Source organism: Filicampus tigris, chromosome 12, assembly GCF_054856515.1.
Source record: "Filicampus tigris isolate MCC_2025a chromosome 12, RoL_Ftig_1.0, whole genome shotgun sequence".
NCBI classification, from domain to species: domain Eukaryota; kingdom Metazoa; phylum Chordata; class Actinopteri; order Syngnathiformes; family Syngnathidae; genus Filicampus; species Filicampus tigris.
The window spans coordinates 1,908,320-1,929,065 of NC_141228.1; the positions used below are offsets into that span (position 1 = coordinate 1,908,320).

The following is a 20,746-nucleotide window of genomic DNA, read 5'->3' on the forward strand; positions in this document are numbered from 1 at the left end:
GAACTGGTTGCCAGCCAATCGCAGGGCGAATTGCAATATAATTTAAAAGAAAATATACTACACCGGGTGCTACATTAGGTTAAATAAAAGCAGCGTCCATTGCTAAGTTGCACAGTAATGTCAATCAGACGATGCATATTGCACTTAAAGTATTAAAATACAGGTTACGCTAAATCAGATTAAGTTTAAATATGTTTTGTTATTTTTTTGTTATAGGAGATGTTACAGACATTTGTTACAACAAATGCTGCCATTGGCACTTTGCCAAAATAGCAAGCAGTCTTTTTTAGCCAAAAACAAAGTACAACAGCTCTGTTCTTCGTTCTCCGCTGCTCTTCTCACTAGCCATACGATGCATTCATGAACCTCGGAAACATCCCAATTCAGCAAAACACAAATCCGACCACACCACAGATAACCCAATCCGTTACAATATGCTGTTGAACATTCAAAGATTTTAATGCCTAAAACGTGTAAATAATTTCATAAAGACTTTAAAGTTACTGTATTTCATTATAAAAAGAGTTTTAATATAGTTAGCAATAATTGTAACTGTTATTCTATGTATTTTTTTTCATCACAAAAAGTGTATACATGTTCTGTAATGACAACTTGTCTTTAACTTGAATAATGTGTCATAGTCAGAGGCTGTTGCTGCTGAGTGTTTAAAGATTTCAGTGCTGCCAGTTACAAAATTAAGTGTTCTTTATTGTTAGTGTATTTTTTTATTCTGGTGTAATTTTTTAGAATATCACCCAAATGGTTCATTTTTATTCATTTTTTCTAAAAAATGCACCGTTTACTTGTCACCTTTTCAAAATAAACATACCTAAAATATACCCAACCGAAATTTCCAAGTAACCGAACCGAACCGAAATGTGATTTAGCGTACCGGCTGTTACACCCTTAATATATGTATTGTATATGTATACAGTATATAGTTATAAATAATTACATAAATAAATCTCTGGGGATTGACTGGGTGTGGATCCAAAGCCTTTTATCCCCTGGTGCAACACAACAATACTGTCAAATAAAACCAGCTTTAACAGCATTTGGAGCTGAGTGATCAAGGTGTGTGCGGGGAGGCATGTGTGTGTGTGTGTGTGCGTGTGCGTGTGTGAGAGCGAGTAAAAAAAAAAAATTGCCTCCACACCACCTTGAAACCGGTCTAACAGTGTCGATTCACCTGAGAGGAAAAACAGAAGTACTCTACAGCTAGCTGAATTTATTTACAACAGATGTGGACATTAATGTGAAGAAGTGCACTGCACGAGCTCAAAGTCCCCATGCTAGACGTTTGACGTCAACCCTTTCGATTCGAGCTTGCGCGTGTGCGTGTGTATGTCTGTGTTTTACCCTATATGTGAACTTTTGACTAATTTTCGCGTTGCTGAACAGCCAAGCACCCCACTGAGACATTCGCGTGTGTCTGTGTGGTGTCCCGGTTTGGAGGCGGCAGCCAGTACGGACGTTGACATTTAGACGAACACAGACGCTCATCGACTCACTCCAGCCTCAGGGAACAGCACCATGCCTGTGCGACAGAAAGGTAAAGAAAATGTTGTCATGATTTATAAATAGTTTATTTGTTTCACTCCGCCTGCCAGAGTAATCGACTGCATTTTACAACAAGTTAGTTTTAAACTCTGTAAATGTGCCGGCTGATTTTGTGAAGTTCCACTTCGTTTGGCGACCCTGATTATTTACTCACACGCAAATAACAAGCCTTCGTGGATTGTTTTTGTTTTGCTCACACATGAAACTTAATTTGTCCCTACGACTACGGGATACTATTGTAGTTGAATAGCAGTGATGGTGGCGATATCATCGCATTTTTCAGGCTTCAAATTCAATTTGTTGCACCTACCGTCATGTATGCGATCTACCCTAAGAGCCCCATTTGAATTTGTTTTTTATTTTGTATATATGCCACAATCCAAAAGCTCTATCAAAAATTAGCAGAAATGCATGGTCGAAGATTACCACAATGTATCACACTGGTCATCATCCAACTTTAGGCTACATAGTTATAGGCTACAGTACAGGCTAGGACATAACATAAGTTTATGTGCATTGTTAGATCCATTACAAGAGCTGTATAGAGCTTGGGGACAAGTGGTATAGGAAACAGAAGAATAGACAATCAAGGAGGTTTACAAAAATATGTGTTATTGTGGTTGACGTTTGCAGTGATGTGCAAAGTTACGCATCTATGGCGTAAGATAACTGTCAAAAGACCTAGACTTGATTAACTTCACGTCATGTAGAATTTGCATCAAAAGCGTGCATCAACAATCAAAACAGTGTTCGCTACTTCGTTCAATTGTATTTATTTTATACAATTAGAAACAACTCAAACTGTGCTGCTCATTTTTAAACGAGTACACTATTTTCGCCATTTTTCTCATGACATGCCATCATGACTTTTGTTTTCAATATCCTTAAATTATATGACTATAAGTGTGATATTGTTCTCAGTTAATACAAGAGTACGTTATGACTTTGTTTCAGTTATTCTTAAACTGTACAACCATAAACTAGTACACAAAATGAGATATTGTTCAGGGGTGCCAAAGTCAAATGGACCAAATACAAAATTTTGCGACAAGCCGAGGGCCGTACTGATAGAATGTTCATTGAATTTTTTTAAATGTCCAGATTGGATCGGGTCCTTCGCGCCTGCAGATAATGCCACGCTTTATATATCTGTAATATATTTCTTTGCATCTATGTTTGTCACCCCCATGGCTGTTGTGTTTTTATCTTCGGAGTTACTAAATAAAAAAAATAAAAAAAAGTACATTACTGCTACTTTTGCGAGGCAGCTTGTACGTCACTTCCGTTTGCCTTTCTGTTGCTAATCTTGAAACAATTTTCTGATTGACTCGGCCTGCAAGATTGTATGAACTGTACATAATGTGAAGTAAAACGGAGAGGATCATATGATTGGTATGATGTCTCCAGCGGACCCTATTTTAGAGTGGCAAGGTATGAATGTGGGTGATCATGTCAGAAAACACAGGCCCGTATTCCACTTGACACGTCTATTTATTGTGGTCTACAACAACAGAGACAAAGAATAACCTAGCAACATTATCCAATGCATATCCATTTGTTAACAATATGCCTAAACATTACAATTCACTCTATTAAGAAATTAATCAGCCAAACAATACATACAATACGCATTCACAAGTTTCATCACTAGAATAGTTAGCATATGAGCCAAAATAACTAACTAGTGTTCATCAACGTGACATCACTCACAAGAACATATCTAGGCTATTATGTACAGCAGTTACCTGACACGAACTTAAATGATTAAACTCACCTTTTAACATGTACACACAACAACAAACGTGGTGAAGTCTTCAGTCAGCATGTACAACAGCCATGGGGTGGCAAACATTGATGCAAAGAAATATATTACAGAAATAGTGTAACGAATCGGGTTATCTGTGTTGTGGTCGAATTTGTGTCTTGCCAAGTTGTTTTGTTTCCGAGGTTAATAAATGCATCGTACGGCTCGCTGGATGGGGGGGCATGCGAGCGACAGTAGCGGAGGACGAACAGGAGAGCCGTTGCTCTTTTTTGACTGAACGGTTGTCGTACTGTATTGGCGTCGGCTGCGGCCCTTATTAGCCAGTCGGACTAATAAAAACATGATGATTAAACTACGTCTGACGGCGTGTTCTTTGAAGTCGCTACAATATATTTTAAAGCGGCAGGCGCGAAGGACCCGATCAGATCTGCTACCCACACCGGCTTGCTGCGGGCAGATCTAATAATAAAGCAATATCATCCCAGGGGCCGTAGAAACCTTCTAGCGGGATGGATGTGACCCGCTGGCCTTGACTTTGACATATGTGGTGTAAAACAAGGGGTAGGACTGTTACAAGGTCATGAACTTCTACCTGCCCCCTTTGAGTACCGTCTTGTGTTTCTCCTTTTGGTAGTATTGTTTTTTTTTTTTTTTAATTAAATTTTAAATTTCAGGAAAAAAAAGAAAAAAAACTGGTCATATCCGTAATAGTAATAATTTGTGTGTTTTAATTGTTTCCCTGTGAGTACTAATCAAAATGAGTATGACTCGAGCGTTGCGGCCCATTGGCCAGCTATTGATGCTTTGCGGGTACTGACACTCTGTTGCTTAATATGGACACCTGATGGATCTTGATATCATTCATTGGTTTTTAATTTTGTGTTAATTTAAACTTTATCAAAAAGGTTTTGTTTTTCTTCACTAGGATGGATAATTTAAAAGTAGTAAATTGATCCACACAATCAAAATGTGGTATGCACCTGTAACAAAAAAAAGTAAGACTTTTTTTTTCTCACTATAACGTACTATATTACAACAAACTTAATTATGGGTTTCATTGTTATGTGATGCCAACGAGTGGAACATATGTCGTTTTTGTGTTGAGTGCTGATATTTCCCAGTTCATGAACACATCACTCCGTTCGCGAGTGAGAAAGAAAGAGAGAGAGAGCGAGCAAGCAAGCAAGCATGCGCTTCCTGCTTCGATGTCCACCACGGGCATAAACACACAGAGTTTTGGTTGTTAATAAACGCAAGTTTACTGAATAATGGCTGCTTAACCCATAGAAGATGCTAAGACGTGTTAGCGTACCAAATAGGACATTGTGTTACAGCGTTACATCAAACACATACCTTAACGTACGTATGCTAACTGCAGCAAGCTTCTAGAAACAACTGTGCATACATGAAATCAGGCATAAGCACAAACTTGCGTCCTTTTTTTAAATGATGGGGCATCCTCATCGTGCTGCCATGAAAGGCAGGTTTGCATGTATTGAGTATATTTGGTGAAATGCGCCGTAACTTTCAGGACTCTGTTGCCAACACGAATTAGCCCTTACAGTGTAAGGCTTACACTACTTTACCCACAATGCCTCTGTTTACATCACCCGGATTACCACCACTGCGCATGTGCGTTGCAGCGGGAGAAGAGCGAGCTGCGGCAGTCTCGCGAGAAAAATAATGTGCCAAATAAATAAATATATAAATAAATGACGCGTCGACGATTAAAATTAATTGTTGACGATTTTGATTGGTGATTTCGTCGTGATTAGTCGACTAATCATGACAGCCCTAGTTGGTATGACAAATAAATTCCTCGGTTCTTTGTACTCTTGAATTCTGAGGAAAGGAAAATTCATTGAAGCCTTGAGCACTCAGTTTTAAATACAACTTGAAAGGACAATGAGAAAATAAATGAGTAAGAACTAGGGCTGCACGATATTGGAAAAACATGCGATATGGATGTTGACTAAAGCAATATCGATGACTAAAGTGATATGTACCTAAGGAAATAAGATTTTTATTATTCTATTGAAAGTAGTACCATATTATCTGGACTATATTATAAAAGCACCATTATAAAAGCCGCACCCACTCTATTTAAAAAAGAAATAAACAATACATAAGCAGCACAGGGTTATAAGGCGCACCTACCTATGTTGAAAAGTTAGATATTTTCTGCATTTACAGAACAATTTTGACCGATAAATGTATGTACCTGAACAGATTATTTCCTAACAGTGTCTTTTAACACAGCAACAACTTTGACGATTGAAACTTATGTTCATTTCAATTCCCGCTGCTGCCTCCAACGTCTCACCATAGATTCATTGATGCTAATCTTGTGTGCAACAGCGCAGTTTTCTTCCTGGATAGCAAGATGGCCTTCAACCTAAAACTTAAATCATACAAACGTCTTCATGTGGGCTCTGTTGGATTTTGACCCACCTGTACCGGTAATGACTGAACACACTCCAGTTTGTCAGTTAACATCCACCTTTTATTGCTTTACCTTCCACATACCACCCAATGCAACGCCTAGTGCTTAACCTCATGCATAGCGCCCTCGCCTGTTTAACTCCCCCACCTGCAATCATTCATTCATTCATTCATTCATTATCCATACCGCTTATCCTCACAAGGGTCGCGGGCGTGCTGGAGCCTATCCCAGCTGTCTTTGGGCAGTGGGCGGGGGACACCCTGAATTGGTTGCCAGCCAATCGGAGGGCACACAGAGACAAACATCCGCACTCACAATCACACCTAGGGGCAATTTAGACAGTCCAATCAACTTACCATGCATGTTTTTGGAATGTGGGAGGAGACCGGAGTACCCGGAGGACACCCACGCAGGCACAGGGAGAACATGCAAACTCCACACAGGGTGGCCGGAGCCGGATCGAACCCACGACCTCTGAACTGTGAGGCGGACGTGCTAACCAGTCGACCACCGTGCCGCCACCTGCAATCAAATCTTGTTAATTTTATCAGTACATAACAGGTTCCATGATGAAGGGCCAGAATTTGAAAATACAATAATCAACTGTTTGTAATTTGTCGTCCGTGTTCTATCTGCTAAAGAAAAAGTAGCGTATTCTTCTTTGCATGGATTTTTTTTCTTATTTTTGATTCTAATTCCGGTTAGAGCGCCCCTAGCGGTGCAAGAAAAATCCACAGAATAGTCGGACCTTTATAATAGCCTCATGGTTCAAAATCTGAAAAATACGGTACTTTTTTTTCATGCGACAAAATAAGCTAGCTCAATGTGTTCTTAACTAACTAATTGTAATTCCACTAGATAATGTCCAACCATTGGGTGGCAATGCACATTTGGCTTTGCATCTGACTGGTAAAATTCAGATAAAAGCTTACAATTCCATAAGAAAATTATTGCATGTCTTTGCGATATGCATATTGCTTCGATATTGTGCAGCCCTAGTAAGAAAGTAAAGAAGAGTACTGTTTTCCATCACTTCTCGCGGTTGATACGTTCCAATTGTTGTCCCGCATCGCATTTTAGCTAAAGGTACAATCCTGGTGGATTAATTAATGTGCCTTTTAAGTAGAGATAAACCGATATGTTTTTACCGCTACCGATTATTGCTGGATTTTCTGGACTATAAGTCGCACCAGCCATAAAATGCGTAATAAAGTAGAAAAAAACATATATAAGTCGTACTGGAGTATACGTCACATTTTTTAAGGAAATTCATTCGATAAAATCCAACACCAAGAACAGACATGTCATTTGAAATTTAAATGACGAACAATTTAAAATAAAAATAGAATACAGACAAGAACAGGCTGAACGGTATTCTTACGTTACATTACACAACGCCCCCCTCCACCACCCGGAAGCCAAGTTGCCTCCGTCGCGTAACGCTGATAAATGTGTCCATATAAATCAAAATAATACAATTGTGCGCTTAGTACACATAATTTCCACCGAGCTACGATGGTAACAATTAGCTTACATTCACACATGTAGAATTACAAGAAAGTTACGTTAGGACTAATGTTAGGACTGTAGGGGAATTTTAGGGGGATTCACCGGACCGCCTCATCCAAACAGTCACTCGATTCAAAGAGCGTGGCCTGACACAGTGATAGGGAACAACGTGGCTTCAGTAGCACTTCAATCCATTCCACAGAGCTCAACAACTCGCTCAATCCCGGCGCGTACCCGACCACGAAGGCGGCACGCATCTGCCACTAGCCGCTAACGGCTAACAGACGCAGAGTTAGGCCTGTATGTTAATTTGGGGGGGATTCACCAGGGCGCCTCATCCAAACAGTCACTCTATTCAAAGAGCGTGACGGGACACAGTGATAGCGAACAACGTGGCTACCGCTAACTGCTAACAGACTCCAAACGTCTCTTGGTAGGACCCCTTACCTGTCCAACAATATGCCCGACATAAATCAACATACAGAAAGGACGCATTAGCTGCATGTCTGGTGTAAAACACACAAGTTAAACAGTAAACCAATGCCTGTATAAAGGAAGCACTAATGAGGAATTTACAACAGGTATGTCAGAAAGACTGGGGGGAACCAAAGTTTAGTTCCGCCTTGGTGCGTTTCTTCCGTGTCTCCTCCTGATTCTCTGACCGGAATCAATGGTCTATACTACCCGCTTCAGCCAGTGAAAAATTCTCTAAATTAAATCAAATTTATTTTTATAGCACTTTTCATACAAAAAGAATGCAACTCAAAGTGCTGTCCAGTAAAAATGTCCAAAACACAACATGAAAAGGAAGACCCGCACCCGCCCTCACCCCCAACAAACCCAAAGATATATATTCGCCAGTACATCAGCACTCGAACCTACACATACACACACACACACACGCACACACCCCCACACACACGCACGCACACACACACACACACACACACACACCACATATAAACACAAAGCACACAACCTGATAAACATTGTTAAAAAAGACATGACAAGGCACAGAGGAACCTCTCGCATATGAGGAAAGGGTACTCAAAGGGGGCTCGTTCACGTTGAGGGGAATGACAGCCCATGGGCCACAGGGAGTGCCGCCATCACAGAGACCCCCGGCCCGGATCAGCCGGGTGGACTCCACACAAAGTGTAGAGGCCCCCGGCCACCCGGACCCAAGGAGCCCCTGCGATGACGGCCCCTGCGGGAAGGACAGCCACCCCCCCAACGCGGAGGCCCCCCCATGAGGAAACACTGGAGCTAAAAGCTAACAACAACAGAGAACAAAAAAAAACTAAAAATCAAAACAGTAATGTAATTTAAGAACTAAAATCAGTAAAATAAAAGAATAATCCTCAGTCAAAAGAAAAGATAAATTACTTAAAATGAGTTAAAATCCAAACTAAAAACGTGTGTCTTGAGCTTCCTCTTAAAAATATCAACAGTCTCCGCGGACCTGACGTCCTCTGGCAGGCTATTCCAAAGTTGAGAACCAAAATGGCTGAATGCTGCCTCGCCATGCATTTTGGTCCTCACCCTTGGAATAATTAAAAGGCCGGCGCCAGAGGACGTCAGGATCCGCGAGGGTTGGTATGATAAAAGCAAATCGGATAAATAAGATGGCCCAAGACCATTAAGACATTTATAAACTAATAAAAGTACCTTAAAATCGATCCTGAAACACACGGGTAGCCGGGTAGTGTTGTCCAATTAATGTGGACAACATTACAAGGTAAGATAACTTTAAATTCACCTAAACGATCGTAGATCGATTAAATAAGTCTTTTTTTTTATCGCCGACCATGTAGAATATTTCCAAGTCTCCAAAAGTATTTATGTATTCGGTCGTAATTATCTCTCTGTTGTTTTCTCCGCTCCGTATGTGTGTGTAAGACCACAGGCACGGCAAGTGGATTTATTGATAGACAGTCAAATTGCCTTTTTATCATACTTTTAATTACTCATTTAACAAAATATTAGGATTTAAATGTTTAAATTATCCATGCATTTTAATAGCTTTAAGGATTTATCTTTATGTGAAATGATATACAGTTAATAATATGTTAATAATTTCACACATAAATCGCTCCGGAGTATAAACCGCCCCGGCCAAACTAAAAACTGCGATTTATAATCCGAAAATACGGTAGTAGTCAAGGAGTCGATATTCATTTTCAGAAAAAACTAAAATATTGGCATAAAAAATAAATAAAACTCTTAATTTTGTTGAAACATCTTTGAGCATATGTTTATTGAAACATTTTTTAGATTTGCATAATGTTGATTTTTTTCATTATTATTATTGTTAATGTTTGCCAATATACATGTTTGTTGTAAAAGTCTAACAAAAAGGGAGTTACGAGCGTCATCAGCATGCCTTCAAAAGTTAAACGAAACCTTAAACAATAGGTCCATACAGTTCTCTACTGTAAATAAAGTCCTCCAAAATTTCAAAATGACAGAAATTTTAAAATTTCACTTATCTTTGTATGATTACAAACAAAAACAAAAAGTGCAGAGTGTGCCCAGGGTCAGTAGAATCACTTTACTTTATTACAATGCTGTATTGGTCCGAATATAAGACGGCCCTGATTATAAGACGACCCCCTCTTTTTCAAGACTTAAGTTTGAAAAAAGTTTTTTTGAACACCAAATTAATTTTTATACAGAAAATAATTACAGTACATCTGAAACAAATGATTATAACAATATATTTGAGAGAAAAGGCATGTTATTTTGCCTCATTCAAATCTTAATATCTCAACATTTAAACATATTACTGCGTATATCTACATAGGTTTGATCCTAAATGTTTGCCATCAATGTTATACATTAATGGCCACATTATGCCGCCGCCCCTGTGTGACCTATATCTTTGCTACTGTAACAATGAAAATTTCCCCACTGTGGGATCAATAAAGGCATTCTTATCTTCTCTTATTATCTTATGTTAACTAAAGTGCAATCACATTCGTAAATGAAGGGCTTCTGGTTTTTGAAATGTAAAGAACCAATCTATTGTGATCAAACAACAAAATTGCAATAACTGCATTAACCATCAAAGTGAAGTCTAACTGTAACTGTAGTCTTGAAACAAATCTGAATAAGGAAAAACATTGCACTAAAATAATGCAAACTGGTTTAACTTGAGAGTAGCTGAGCTCTATCATGACAGAACATTACTCCTCACAAACAATTAACTGCCTCGCTGTGCTCAGTGTTGCTGTCCTTAATCCCATCCTCTGGCTCCTCCCATAACATGTCATCCTCACGTGACAGGGGTTGCTTTGCAAGTTGAATGCAAGTTCAGCATTCGCTTCAATGATATCTGGCGCCATCAAGCGTCGTGATTGGGTATAATGTCTAGACCCCAAATATAAGACTACCCCCACTTTTTCAGTCTTATTTCAATGCAAAAAACAACATCTTATATTCAGGCCAATACGTTAAATGGTCCATCTAGTCCAGGGGTGTCCAAACCTTTTGCAAAGAGGGCCAGATTTGCTGAGGTGAAAATGTCGGGGGCCAACCATTTAGCCTGACATTCTTTTTTTACATGGAACACCAATAAATCCAGTCACATTTTAGCAAACCAGTGTTGCCTTTCGTTTTTGACTTTTTAATTTAAATTTCAAGATTCTTAAACATGTCTTTTGGTCCATTTGAAACATCACTGGAAATTAAATGTTCACTGAACCTTTAGATTTAAAAACATGGAAATAAGTAACAGTATTCACCAGTGCAAATTACATTTCAAACATGAATAACAACTGGTAATTAAATGTTCTCTGAACTTTTTAATTAAATAACAAATAAAATATACATATCATATATATTATATTCACCAGTACAGGTAATAGTTAATTTGAAAAATGGCATGTTGTTGAAAATAAATGTTCACTGAACTTTTAGATTTAAAAACAGGGACATAAGTAACAGTCTCCTTGCAAATGAGGGAGACACAGTTGTTGCGTATTTCAGTGGGGGAAAAAACAGTCCAATATCCCCCTTTTCGTAAATTGTGGGCCCTCGCTGTCAACATTCCTTTTGTATTCATTGTCGCCATTCTACCCGCAGGCGCTCATTCACGCACAGCGGAGAGGGGAGGTGTTTAGCTCGGTAGTGTACGACGACAGCATTTCGACATCACAATCAAGTGGCCGACACTGTGCAAATGCAAACAATACTGCTGTCTTGATAAAGTTCAACAGCTGTAAAAAACAAGAGAAAGAAAGTAAAAACATACCAGGTATACAAAGCTCACTCACGGTTCTCCAAACCTGGTTCCTTTTTTTTTTTTTTTTTTTTAACTGTCCGTCTTATATAGCTCGAGGTGTCCACAAACAATCTTTTCCTCCATTTTGCGCTCTCCGCTGAATGTACATGACGCACGGTGTGACGTAGTATGTCCTGACGCTGATTGGCTGCCGCGAGGCAAAGAGGGAAAAAAGTTCAGTTGTTTTATATGCGGCGAATGGATGAATGGACGGGTTTTTGATGCTTCGCTCCGCGTCCCACCACTCCAAATGCATGATCTGCGGCGCACTGCAGCAACCGTGCCCACCCACGCGAACTATATTGACTTCAATTGAATCACGCCACCAGAAACTCTCTCAATGGATTTGGTGTGAATGCAGCATAGAAACTGTCAGGAAAGGGTCACACAGGATTATGTAGTTGGACAGAGTTCTGCTGCCTTCTTGTGTGTAAATGTGAAATTGCATTTAGAGTGTATTTAATACCCTTGTCAACGGGGCAACGGGCCAGACTTGATTAATTTTATAACAGAGGCTGCGGGCCGGATAAAATTTGACAATGGGCCGCATTTGGCCCCCGGGCCGGAGTTTGGATGCCTGATCTAGTCACTTGTGTTAAAATTCATAATCAAATCAATGGGCTTTGATCTTGCATTCTGCAAGTTTTCCTAGTATTCGTGGTTGGGGTGTCAAACATGAAATATTCAATGAGAGTTTATACTGCCTGAAGGCTTAAATAATAAACAACAAATCCTTTCGTGTATTGGATAAATGTAAATATATTGGTCATGTGCAAAAATGTTCAATATCTCGTAATTTTTCTAAAGTGTTTAAAAATGTTTTATTTCATGAAAAATATTCTAATTAGTATCCATATATTATTTCTATGAATCAATACAAAATATACAAATTTAAAGTTGTTTAGCTTTCAGCTATTACTTCACTGCTTTTTACTGATGATTATGGTATGGTGAAAACACATTTTAACTGAAATTTTGTCATCGTGGTCATATAGCAGACTATAATCATGGAGCATTATTGCCTTTGTAAAGGATTTTATTTTTTTTAAATTTAGATCCAACATTTGGCTTGATATCTCTGACGGGGCTTGAGTCAATTATCCACAGCTGTCCAGATTACGCTTCTGTCACATATTCACAAAGAATGAATTCATTGCTAATTGATGTTGGTATTTCTTTCTTGCCCCTGCAATTTAGATTGTCACTTCAATGTCTTTGGAAAGGTTAATGCAGTGAGTTGATGAAAAAAGTTATGATTTTGATGTGGGTTACGTTGTGTTCTATGTAAACGTCCCCATGTTTAGCCAGTCTGAACCATACATATTATTACTTCCTTCGATGAATAGTACCAGGAAAAAAATAGGTTGTTTATTTAATTTGTCTGTGTTTTATTCAGATGCTCAACGAGCCCTCGAGCTTCTCCAGCAGTACCGGGCCAAATTAGATCAGAGGCAGCAGAGCCAGATAAAACACGGTTCTATTGAGGAAGATCACCAACTACAACAGTCCCTGGACAGAGTCATTAATGTGTTCCAAAGTCAGCTCTTCAGTGCCCTGCTTGGTAAGTATTTCTTCATCTGTTTAGCAACTCTGCAAGTCACTGCAACCACAGTGCAATATACAGTACTTCAAATAGCAGTTAATATGTAGCTAGTAGAACTGAGTCAGTATTGGATCTAGGTGTGGCTGTACCAGTAATTGTTAAGCTATTGTTTATGAGGTAGGTTATGAGGTAGGTACTGTTTAAGGTTCTTTCATCTTAATAATACTCTATTGGGGTTGGCAAGGTGTTTTTGGAGCTCTAGATGAAGGCATGGTAATTGTGTGTTTTGCACAAAAACAAGTGAAGTGAGGAGAGAAGAAGATCAATTGAGTTTGTTACGTGACTGTTCACTGAAATATAGCCCCAAAGATGGCATCAAAATGTGAACTTTTTTTTGTTGTCATGTAAAAATCTGTAATAAGTCAGGCACTACCTGAGTTAAACTGTTGCCCATTAGCAAAAACACAAGACATGTCACGGCTTTGAATGCTTCCTGTAGCTCTTATGGACACATTTATCTGCTTTACCAGCTCAGTTTATTGCCCAGTGTGGTTTTATGATATTTGTAAACAAAGACACCGGTAAGTCAAATATGAATGTAGCATATGCAACCATTTTAAGTGCACTGAGAATAATGACCTGCATAGCGGAGTTTAGTTTCAAATACAGTACGAAAGCAAACCAAACCATCAGAATTTATATATCCCAATGTTATCAGACCAGTCTTTTACTTTTGATCAGCGTACAAAATATATATTCTATTACTTCTGCGTCCATCCGTCCGTGTGTGCGTGCGCACCCGCATGCCAGCCGGTCACTTTACCTCTTTGTTTAACCACAAAACACTGTAAATATAAATAAAATGGAATTAATGTATTTCTCTGTGTGACTGTTCAATATGAAGCGGAGCTATTTTTATATAGTTGGGGAGGGCTGAGTTGTAGGGTGGCTGACATGTTGCCCTCCAAAATAAAATAAAATTACATCTGTATGACTGCGGACCAGTGGTTGGGCACTTCGGGTGTAATGCATGCGTCAAATACAAACATACTCGGTGAGCATAAAGTGAAAGTGTGTGCAATAATGCAGTGTTTGCCAACCACCGGGCCGCTGGCCACTTCGGACCAGGCCGCGGCAGGCTGCAAAGATGAAATAATTTTTTTAAAAAACATACAGTACTTCTGTTTTATTTATTATCCCAAGGTGAAAAATATTTTATTTTGAAAAGTGACTGGATTCTCTCTGTTACCACCATCTATGACTGACTCTTAACACGTGTCAAGTTGTCTCCATCACGTAACACTAATATTAACTGAGCTTGCATCGCCTAACCGCCACTTTTTATATATAAAAAATAATATATAATAATAAAATAATAATAATAACACTTTTATTTTTATTTTTTTCCTTGCTCGGCCACGTGTCAGGAGTGCGGCACTGATTATTTCCGTTCTCAACGTCGTTTGGCTGACGCGGACCGACTGGGACCACATGGGTTGATTAAATATGTAGATGGGAAATAGGCGATGCCCAGCTCCGAATATTAAATGCCCAAGCTAGCAAATAATTAAAATAAATAGACGTATTTGAAAAGTTTCTTTGCAATGGGGAAAAGGACCAGTGAGAATTCAACTCAAGAACTTATGCCCAAGAAGAAAAAGAAGGGCACATTCCATAGACAATACCAGAAGACCTACTTGAAATATGGATTCACGGCGACAAGTGATTCTCATGCAGGAACCCGCTCTGCATAACAATATGTGCTGTCAATGCAGACTCAAATCACAACTGATTTGTCAACAAATGTGTCTCGACAGCATCATACTTGGTGGCTAACCGCTTCGCTAAGGCTAAAAAGTAATTCGATATTGATGACAAAAAAAAAAACTGTGGATTTGCAAACCCACCACGCCACGGCCAGACTAAATACTTCTCCTTTTAGCAACATTGAGGACCTTATATGAACTTTATATACCTTTAAGGACCTTGTGTCTTGCAGCATTTAAAGAAGACATATTTATTCCGCTGTCGGTACCATATGTGATCGGGCTGCAAAATTGTCCCGCGGTCCTTTGGTGGCTTGTGCGCGTGCTGATGAGGTCACAGTTTGTAATGTATTTCCGTAATATATTCATTTGCCTCTATGTTTGTCACTCCTCTAGTTGTTGTGTTTGTATGTTCTGGGTTACTAAATAAAAAATAAAATAAAATAAAGTACTTTACTGCCACTTTTGCGAGGATCGTCCTACGGTGGCCTACTGATGACATCACGTCAATTTGTGGCCTTGGGAATCAGATTGTGGTTCACGGTTATTCGGAGGGAAAACACATTTTGTTAAGAAATAATTCACATTACATACGTAGAATCTTGCAGCCTGAGTCAACCACAAAATCGTTGCCAGTTTGGCAGGAGAAATGCAAACATTTCATTAAACAGGCAGCGGCTTCTTCCCGGGGCATAAGCGGAAGTGACGTAGGAGCTGCCTCGCTAATGTGGCACGAAGCAATTTTGTAATTTTTTAATTTTTTTATTTTAGTAACACAGAATATAAAAATACAACAGCTATGGGTAACAAACATTGTGGCAAAGAATTATATATTGTAGAAATACGTTATAGAGCGTGACGTCATCAGCACGCAGGGAGGCCACAGTTACAATTTTGGACCCGATCTCATCTGGCACCCACACCGGCCCTCAGCCTCGAAACATAGGGAAAACGTCACTTCCTCTGCAAACAACAATACTATTACATAAACCTCGTCTCACCGCGAAAATAGACGATTACAGATGGGAAAAAAATGGTCTTACGACTCTGCTTAGTCCGACTATTTTTTTAAGATTCAATTTTATTGTTTATCGCCTACAAAATGGGTGTCCGTCATAGGCAGATAGACGGACTGGTCCGTCACATAGGCGGAATGCTCAGCTCTGATTATAAGTGAGGAATAAAAAAATATATACGTATCATCCATCCATCGATCCATCCATCCATCCATCCATCCATCCAGTGAGCTCAAAATTGACCTAACATTTCTTCAGCTGAGCAGGAACGAGTGAATTTGACCATTCTGATATATTAACCAATTTCAGCATCACTTATCATCTGGTGATGACTTAATGACAAATAATATCAAATCAAAAATAGAAGAAAAAAAAACTAATACTGTTGGAAAAACATTACTAAATAATGAACATACAGTGTGCTTCACTTGTGCACTTTGCATTTTTTAAATCTTCTGCAATAACACACTTGCATGAACTTTTGTTGAGAAAAAACATTATTGCTTTTTACTTTACTGCAAATTTTTCACCAGTGACACCATACCACTGCTTTTAGTCTAGCATAGATCAGTAATTAATGTGGGTCTGTTAAATTTTATTTTCAGTACTTGGTATGTTGCAGTTTGGACATTGGACATGTCTTATGCAGGACCATGATTTTCGTTTTCCCGTTTGTTTCCTCACAGAATATTTTTCTGCACCATAAACATATGAACTGCTGTAATTGTCAAATCAGACAGTTGTTCGGTATTGAACTTGGTTTAAATGTTTCTTCTTTTCCTGCAGACATTCAGGAGTACTATGAGTTAACTATCCTCACTGACAGCCAAACTTCAACCAAACTGATAGCGGACACAGTGACACCTCCCTCCTCCGTCAACATACCAGCAGAATTTACGGCGCCGCCGGAACCCACCTCTCGTCAGCTCTGCAGCCCAGCTTCAGGAGGACCATGCCAGCCAAAATACATGTCTCCAAAACCTAAGTCAACCAAGTCCCTTGCTCCTCCAATCCCATCTGTGATACCCACAAAACAACCAGCATCACAGCCTTGTATTTCTCAGTCACAACCATCCAAGGTCAAGTACCCTGCCCCGCCTCCTCCAATCCAGGATGTGGCCTTGACGTCTACTGTAGCAGACATTTCGAAGCCATCGTCCCCCTCAGCAACCACTGTAGTTACGAAGAAAGGTGCGGCATCCTGCACAGAGCCTCCATCAATAACACCGAATCCCTTACCACAAAATGGTACAAACACACTTTTTCATGCCACCAACAATTTACCTTCAGAATGCTCCTCCACTACTCCTGAACAACAAAGAAGTCCTACCAGTCCGACTGATCAAGTGACTGTTTCAAGCCTCGTCTTGGGAACCATCCAAGGCTTAAAGTCTCACTCTGCACCAGACAAACTCTCCCAACCCAGCACCACTCCTCACATCAGCCCAGCTACTAACGCAGTCACGGATTCTACCATCTGTGCTTCGACTGTTACAGCCAATGAGGATCAAGGATCAGGCAAAAATACGCCAATATCAAGTCCTGCAACTCATAGCCACCTAAAAATTGCATTTGGTCCCCAGAGTCCCATCAGTCCTTCAGACCCACAAAGCAAAGGATCCCATAAGAGGTAATGAAACAGTTGAACTTACATATCGTAATTAGAGATAGACCGATATGCTTTTTTCAGGGCCGATACCGATGCCGATTATTAGTAGTCAAGGAGGGCGATAACCAATATTTGGAGCCGATATTCATTTTCAGTAAAAAGGAAAATATTGGCATCAAACTCTAAAGGAAAATGACTCTTAACTTTGTTGCAACGTCTTTAAGAATGTTTATTGAACAATCTTTCAGGTTTGCATAATGTTGATTTTTTAAATTATTATTTCAAGAATTTTCTGACAATAACATCTCTGGTATAAAATTCTAACAAACAGTTCAGGGAGCACCCGGGGTTGTCACCATGTCTTAAAAAGGTTATATGAAACATATCTTTGTTTTGATTTCCACAGTTTTAAATTGATTTATGCCGATATTCGTCAAAAAGCCATATATCGGTGCCAATAATCGGCACAGCCGATAATCGGTCCATCCCTAATCGCAATCTAAAATCTTAATTTATATGCTGAACATTTTATAAATTAATAGCTGGGATTTTTCCAATTCCACCTTCCTACACCCACTCTCTTCCTCTGAACTTTCTACATAATGTAACCAGCCCTGGGCCACTGAAAGTCATCCCCTCTCCCACTAGCCCTGGTCCAGCCAGCCCCAAAGCTGCTGCAAGCCCAGGGGTCAAGGTAAGACATCTCTGTTGCAATTTGGCTGTTCATGGAGAGCCACTAGCTCATTCATAAGATCTTGGTCTTTGGTTTAGGTCCCGCTGCGGACAATATAAATTGTAGCTAGTTGTTCAAAAGATGCTGGTCTGCACCCTGACTACTGTTGAGGTGCCGTTGAGTGAGGCGGATAACCCCCTTGAAACGTAGCTCAGTGGTGCAGTCACTATTTGTGCACTCGATGACTCCTTGCATGCCTGTGTGCGTGGTTTGCATCTCTATGTGCTGGGCTTGTATTTTACTCAACTGAATTTTTAAAGGCTTGCTGCACAAAGCAACACATTCACAGGAAGAATGAAGTATCTACCTACCTACCTACCTACCTATTGGTATCTGTCTGTCTATTGACAATGGTTTTGTGACTCACTTGTTGGCAACTCTGCGATTGCCTGGCAAACAGTAGCCGGGTTTACATGGAGACGTTTAAGTAATTCGGAATGAAATCATTCAAGATCTCTAGTCACCTGTTTACATGTGACGTAATCTATTCCGATCGTCCGTTTACTTGCTCCACACTGTTAATCAGATCAGTCGTGTTACAGCCGTGTGACACGCGGAGATCGTGATCTATCAAGATGGAGTTAATTCATCTATTTCGCACAAAAATTGTTTTAACACTTTTATTAAAGCAGCATCTTGATTAAAAACAAGTTACCAGTACTTTAAAACAAGTTCTTGCATTGCAGACGAGCTATGGTAAGACGCTGCCATAGGGCTGTTCGATTTTGCCTAATGAGAAAATCCCGATTATTTTCTCTCAAACACGATTTTACGATTACGATTTCTTTGTAAAATGAAAAATAAAGTATTTTGAATGTCTTTTATTTAAACTTAATTTTTCTTTCTTTGAACTCAAAATGCTAGTCAATTTAACTTAATACACACGGAACAATCCATTGGGATTAACAGCATTTTACTTGGTTCAGTTCTATTCCAGGCAATTTCCAAGTTTCAATCCTGGGCTCCGAGCTCACCATCGACCTGGCCAATTCCGTCAGTTGAGCATACGCTCCACTTGACTTCCTCACTCACTCGGCAGGCGGCTCAAATAGTCGGCTCCTGCAGCAAACAATTCCCCACATGTGTCACTTTCTCCTCGGACAGCGGACAATCGCTTCCGCATTTAAGCAATTGGACTGAACACGCTACTCACATGAGTGCATGACAAACACAGAAGTAACCACCAGAAAACAGAGATCTTACGAAGAGAAGAGTAACAGAAAGTACAAATATGAAGAGAATGTACAAACAGATCACAATACAGAAAGTACAACTGGGCTACACCAAAAATAACCAAATCGAACGTGCCGATTTGAACGTTTTTAACATCATTTTATCCAGAAACTTCGGTTACGGTTCAAAATCGCTTAATCAAGCAGCCCTACGCTGCCATTTTAAAGTGCGTATACAACGACGCTACTATACATTTACGTCAAGACAGAGCGTGCGCAGACCAGATGCAGCCTGACCAGTCCGATTGAACTGTTTACATGACGCTTTTTCGGATTGGCAAAAGGAATATACCACCCCTGTGAATCCCAATGAAATTACATTTGGATTCTTCCATTTTTATTACGATTGGGGTGTTTATATGGAGCGTTTTCATTCTGATTGGTCATTTGGATCCTTTGTAATCGGAATACATGGCTCAATGTAAACCCGGCTATTCAGGGAGAACTCCACCTTTTGCACAAAATAATAATTATTATTATTGTTATTATTGTTATTGCTAACTTACCTACATCCATTATCCGAGCCCGCTTGTCCTCACGAGGTTCGCAGGCATGTCGGCGCCAATCCCAGCTGTCTTTGGGCAATAGGCGGGATAAACCCTAAATTGGTTGCCAGCCAATCACAGGGCACACATAGACAAACATTATTATTATTATTATTATTATTATTATTATTATTATTATTATTATTATTATTATTATTATTATTATTGTTAATGCTGATTTTGTTACAGTTGAATTATTATTTTTTTCTCTCCAACGATACTCAGTGCACTTTACGAAGCGTTGTTGAATACGTACTTGAAATTCCTGTACATGAATTCTTCATCTATTTGTTGTCCTCATCTATTATCTGCTCTGTCTGGTATTATGAAACGTTTTGTAGCAAATTCCTGTCTCTAATTCTTTATTACCTTAGCTGATACTGAAAAATATTGACATTTTCTCTCAAAAGTGTCATCTTAAAAGTGCTTCAGTTAATTTTATCAACCCTTCAGCAATGGGTTCACAGGAATTACTGTATCATGAGTAATCGATGATATTGACAGGAGCCAATATCATGGGTTCGTGTTTTCTAGACTTAAGCTTAACTTACTGACTGATGTCATAGAGCATTATCTTACAGTTCAGTTGTACAGTATTAACGACCTCGTCAATCCACTTACGCACACACACGCATGCATGTGGGCACACGCACTCACTCACACACATACACACATACTGTTGGCAATCATGCAATCATAAAAATAGACTATAAGGTTTAAGCCCTACATCCATCTAGTTAATC

At 39.5% G+C, this 20,746-nt stretch overlaps 1 protein-coding gene across 1 annotated transcript in view; it reads left to right on the forward strand.

Moving 5' to 3' along the window:
- Window positions 1–1,211: 1,211 nt before the first annotated feature.
- LOC147138033 (discs large homolog 1-like protein) overlaps window positions 1,212–20,746 on the forward strand; it is a 184,438-nt gene continuing 164,903 nt past the window's right edge. The window contains exons 1-4 of the mRNA XM_086048009.1: window positions 1,212–1,552; window positions 12,956–13,120; window positions 16,671–17,514; window positions 18,106–18,187. Of these exons, the coding sequence (XP_085904135.1) occupies window positions 1,534–1,552; window positions 12,956–13,120; window positions 16,671–17,514; window positions 18,106–18,187 (1,110 nt within the window). The 5' untranslated portion in view covers window positions 1,212–1,533. The remainder of the gene's footprint in view (window positions 1,553–12,955; window positions 13,121–16,670; window positions 17,515–18,105; window positions 18,188–20,746) is intronic.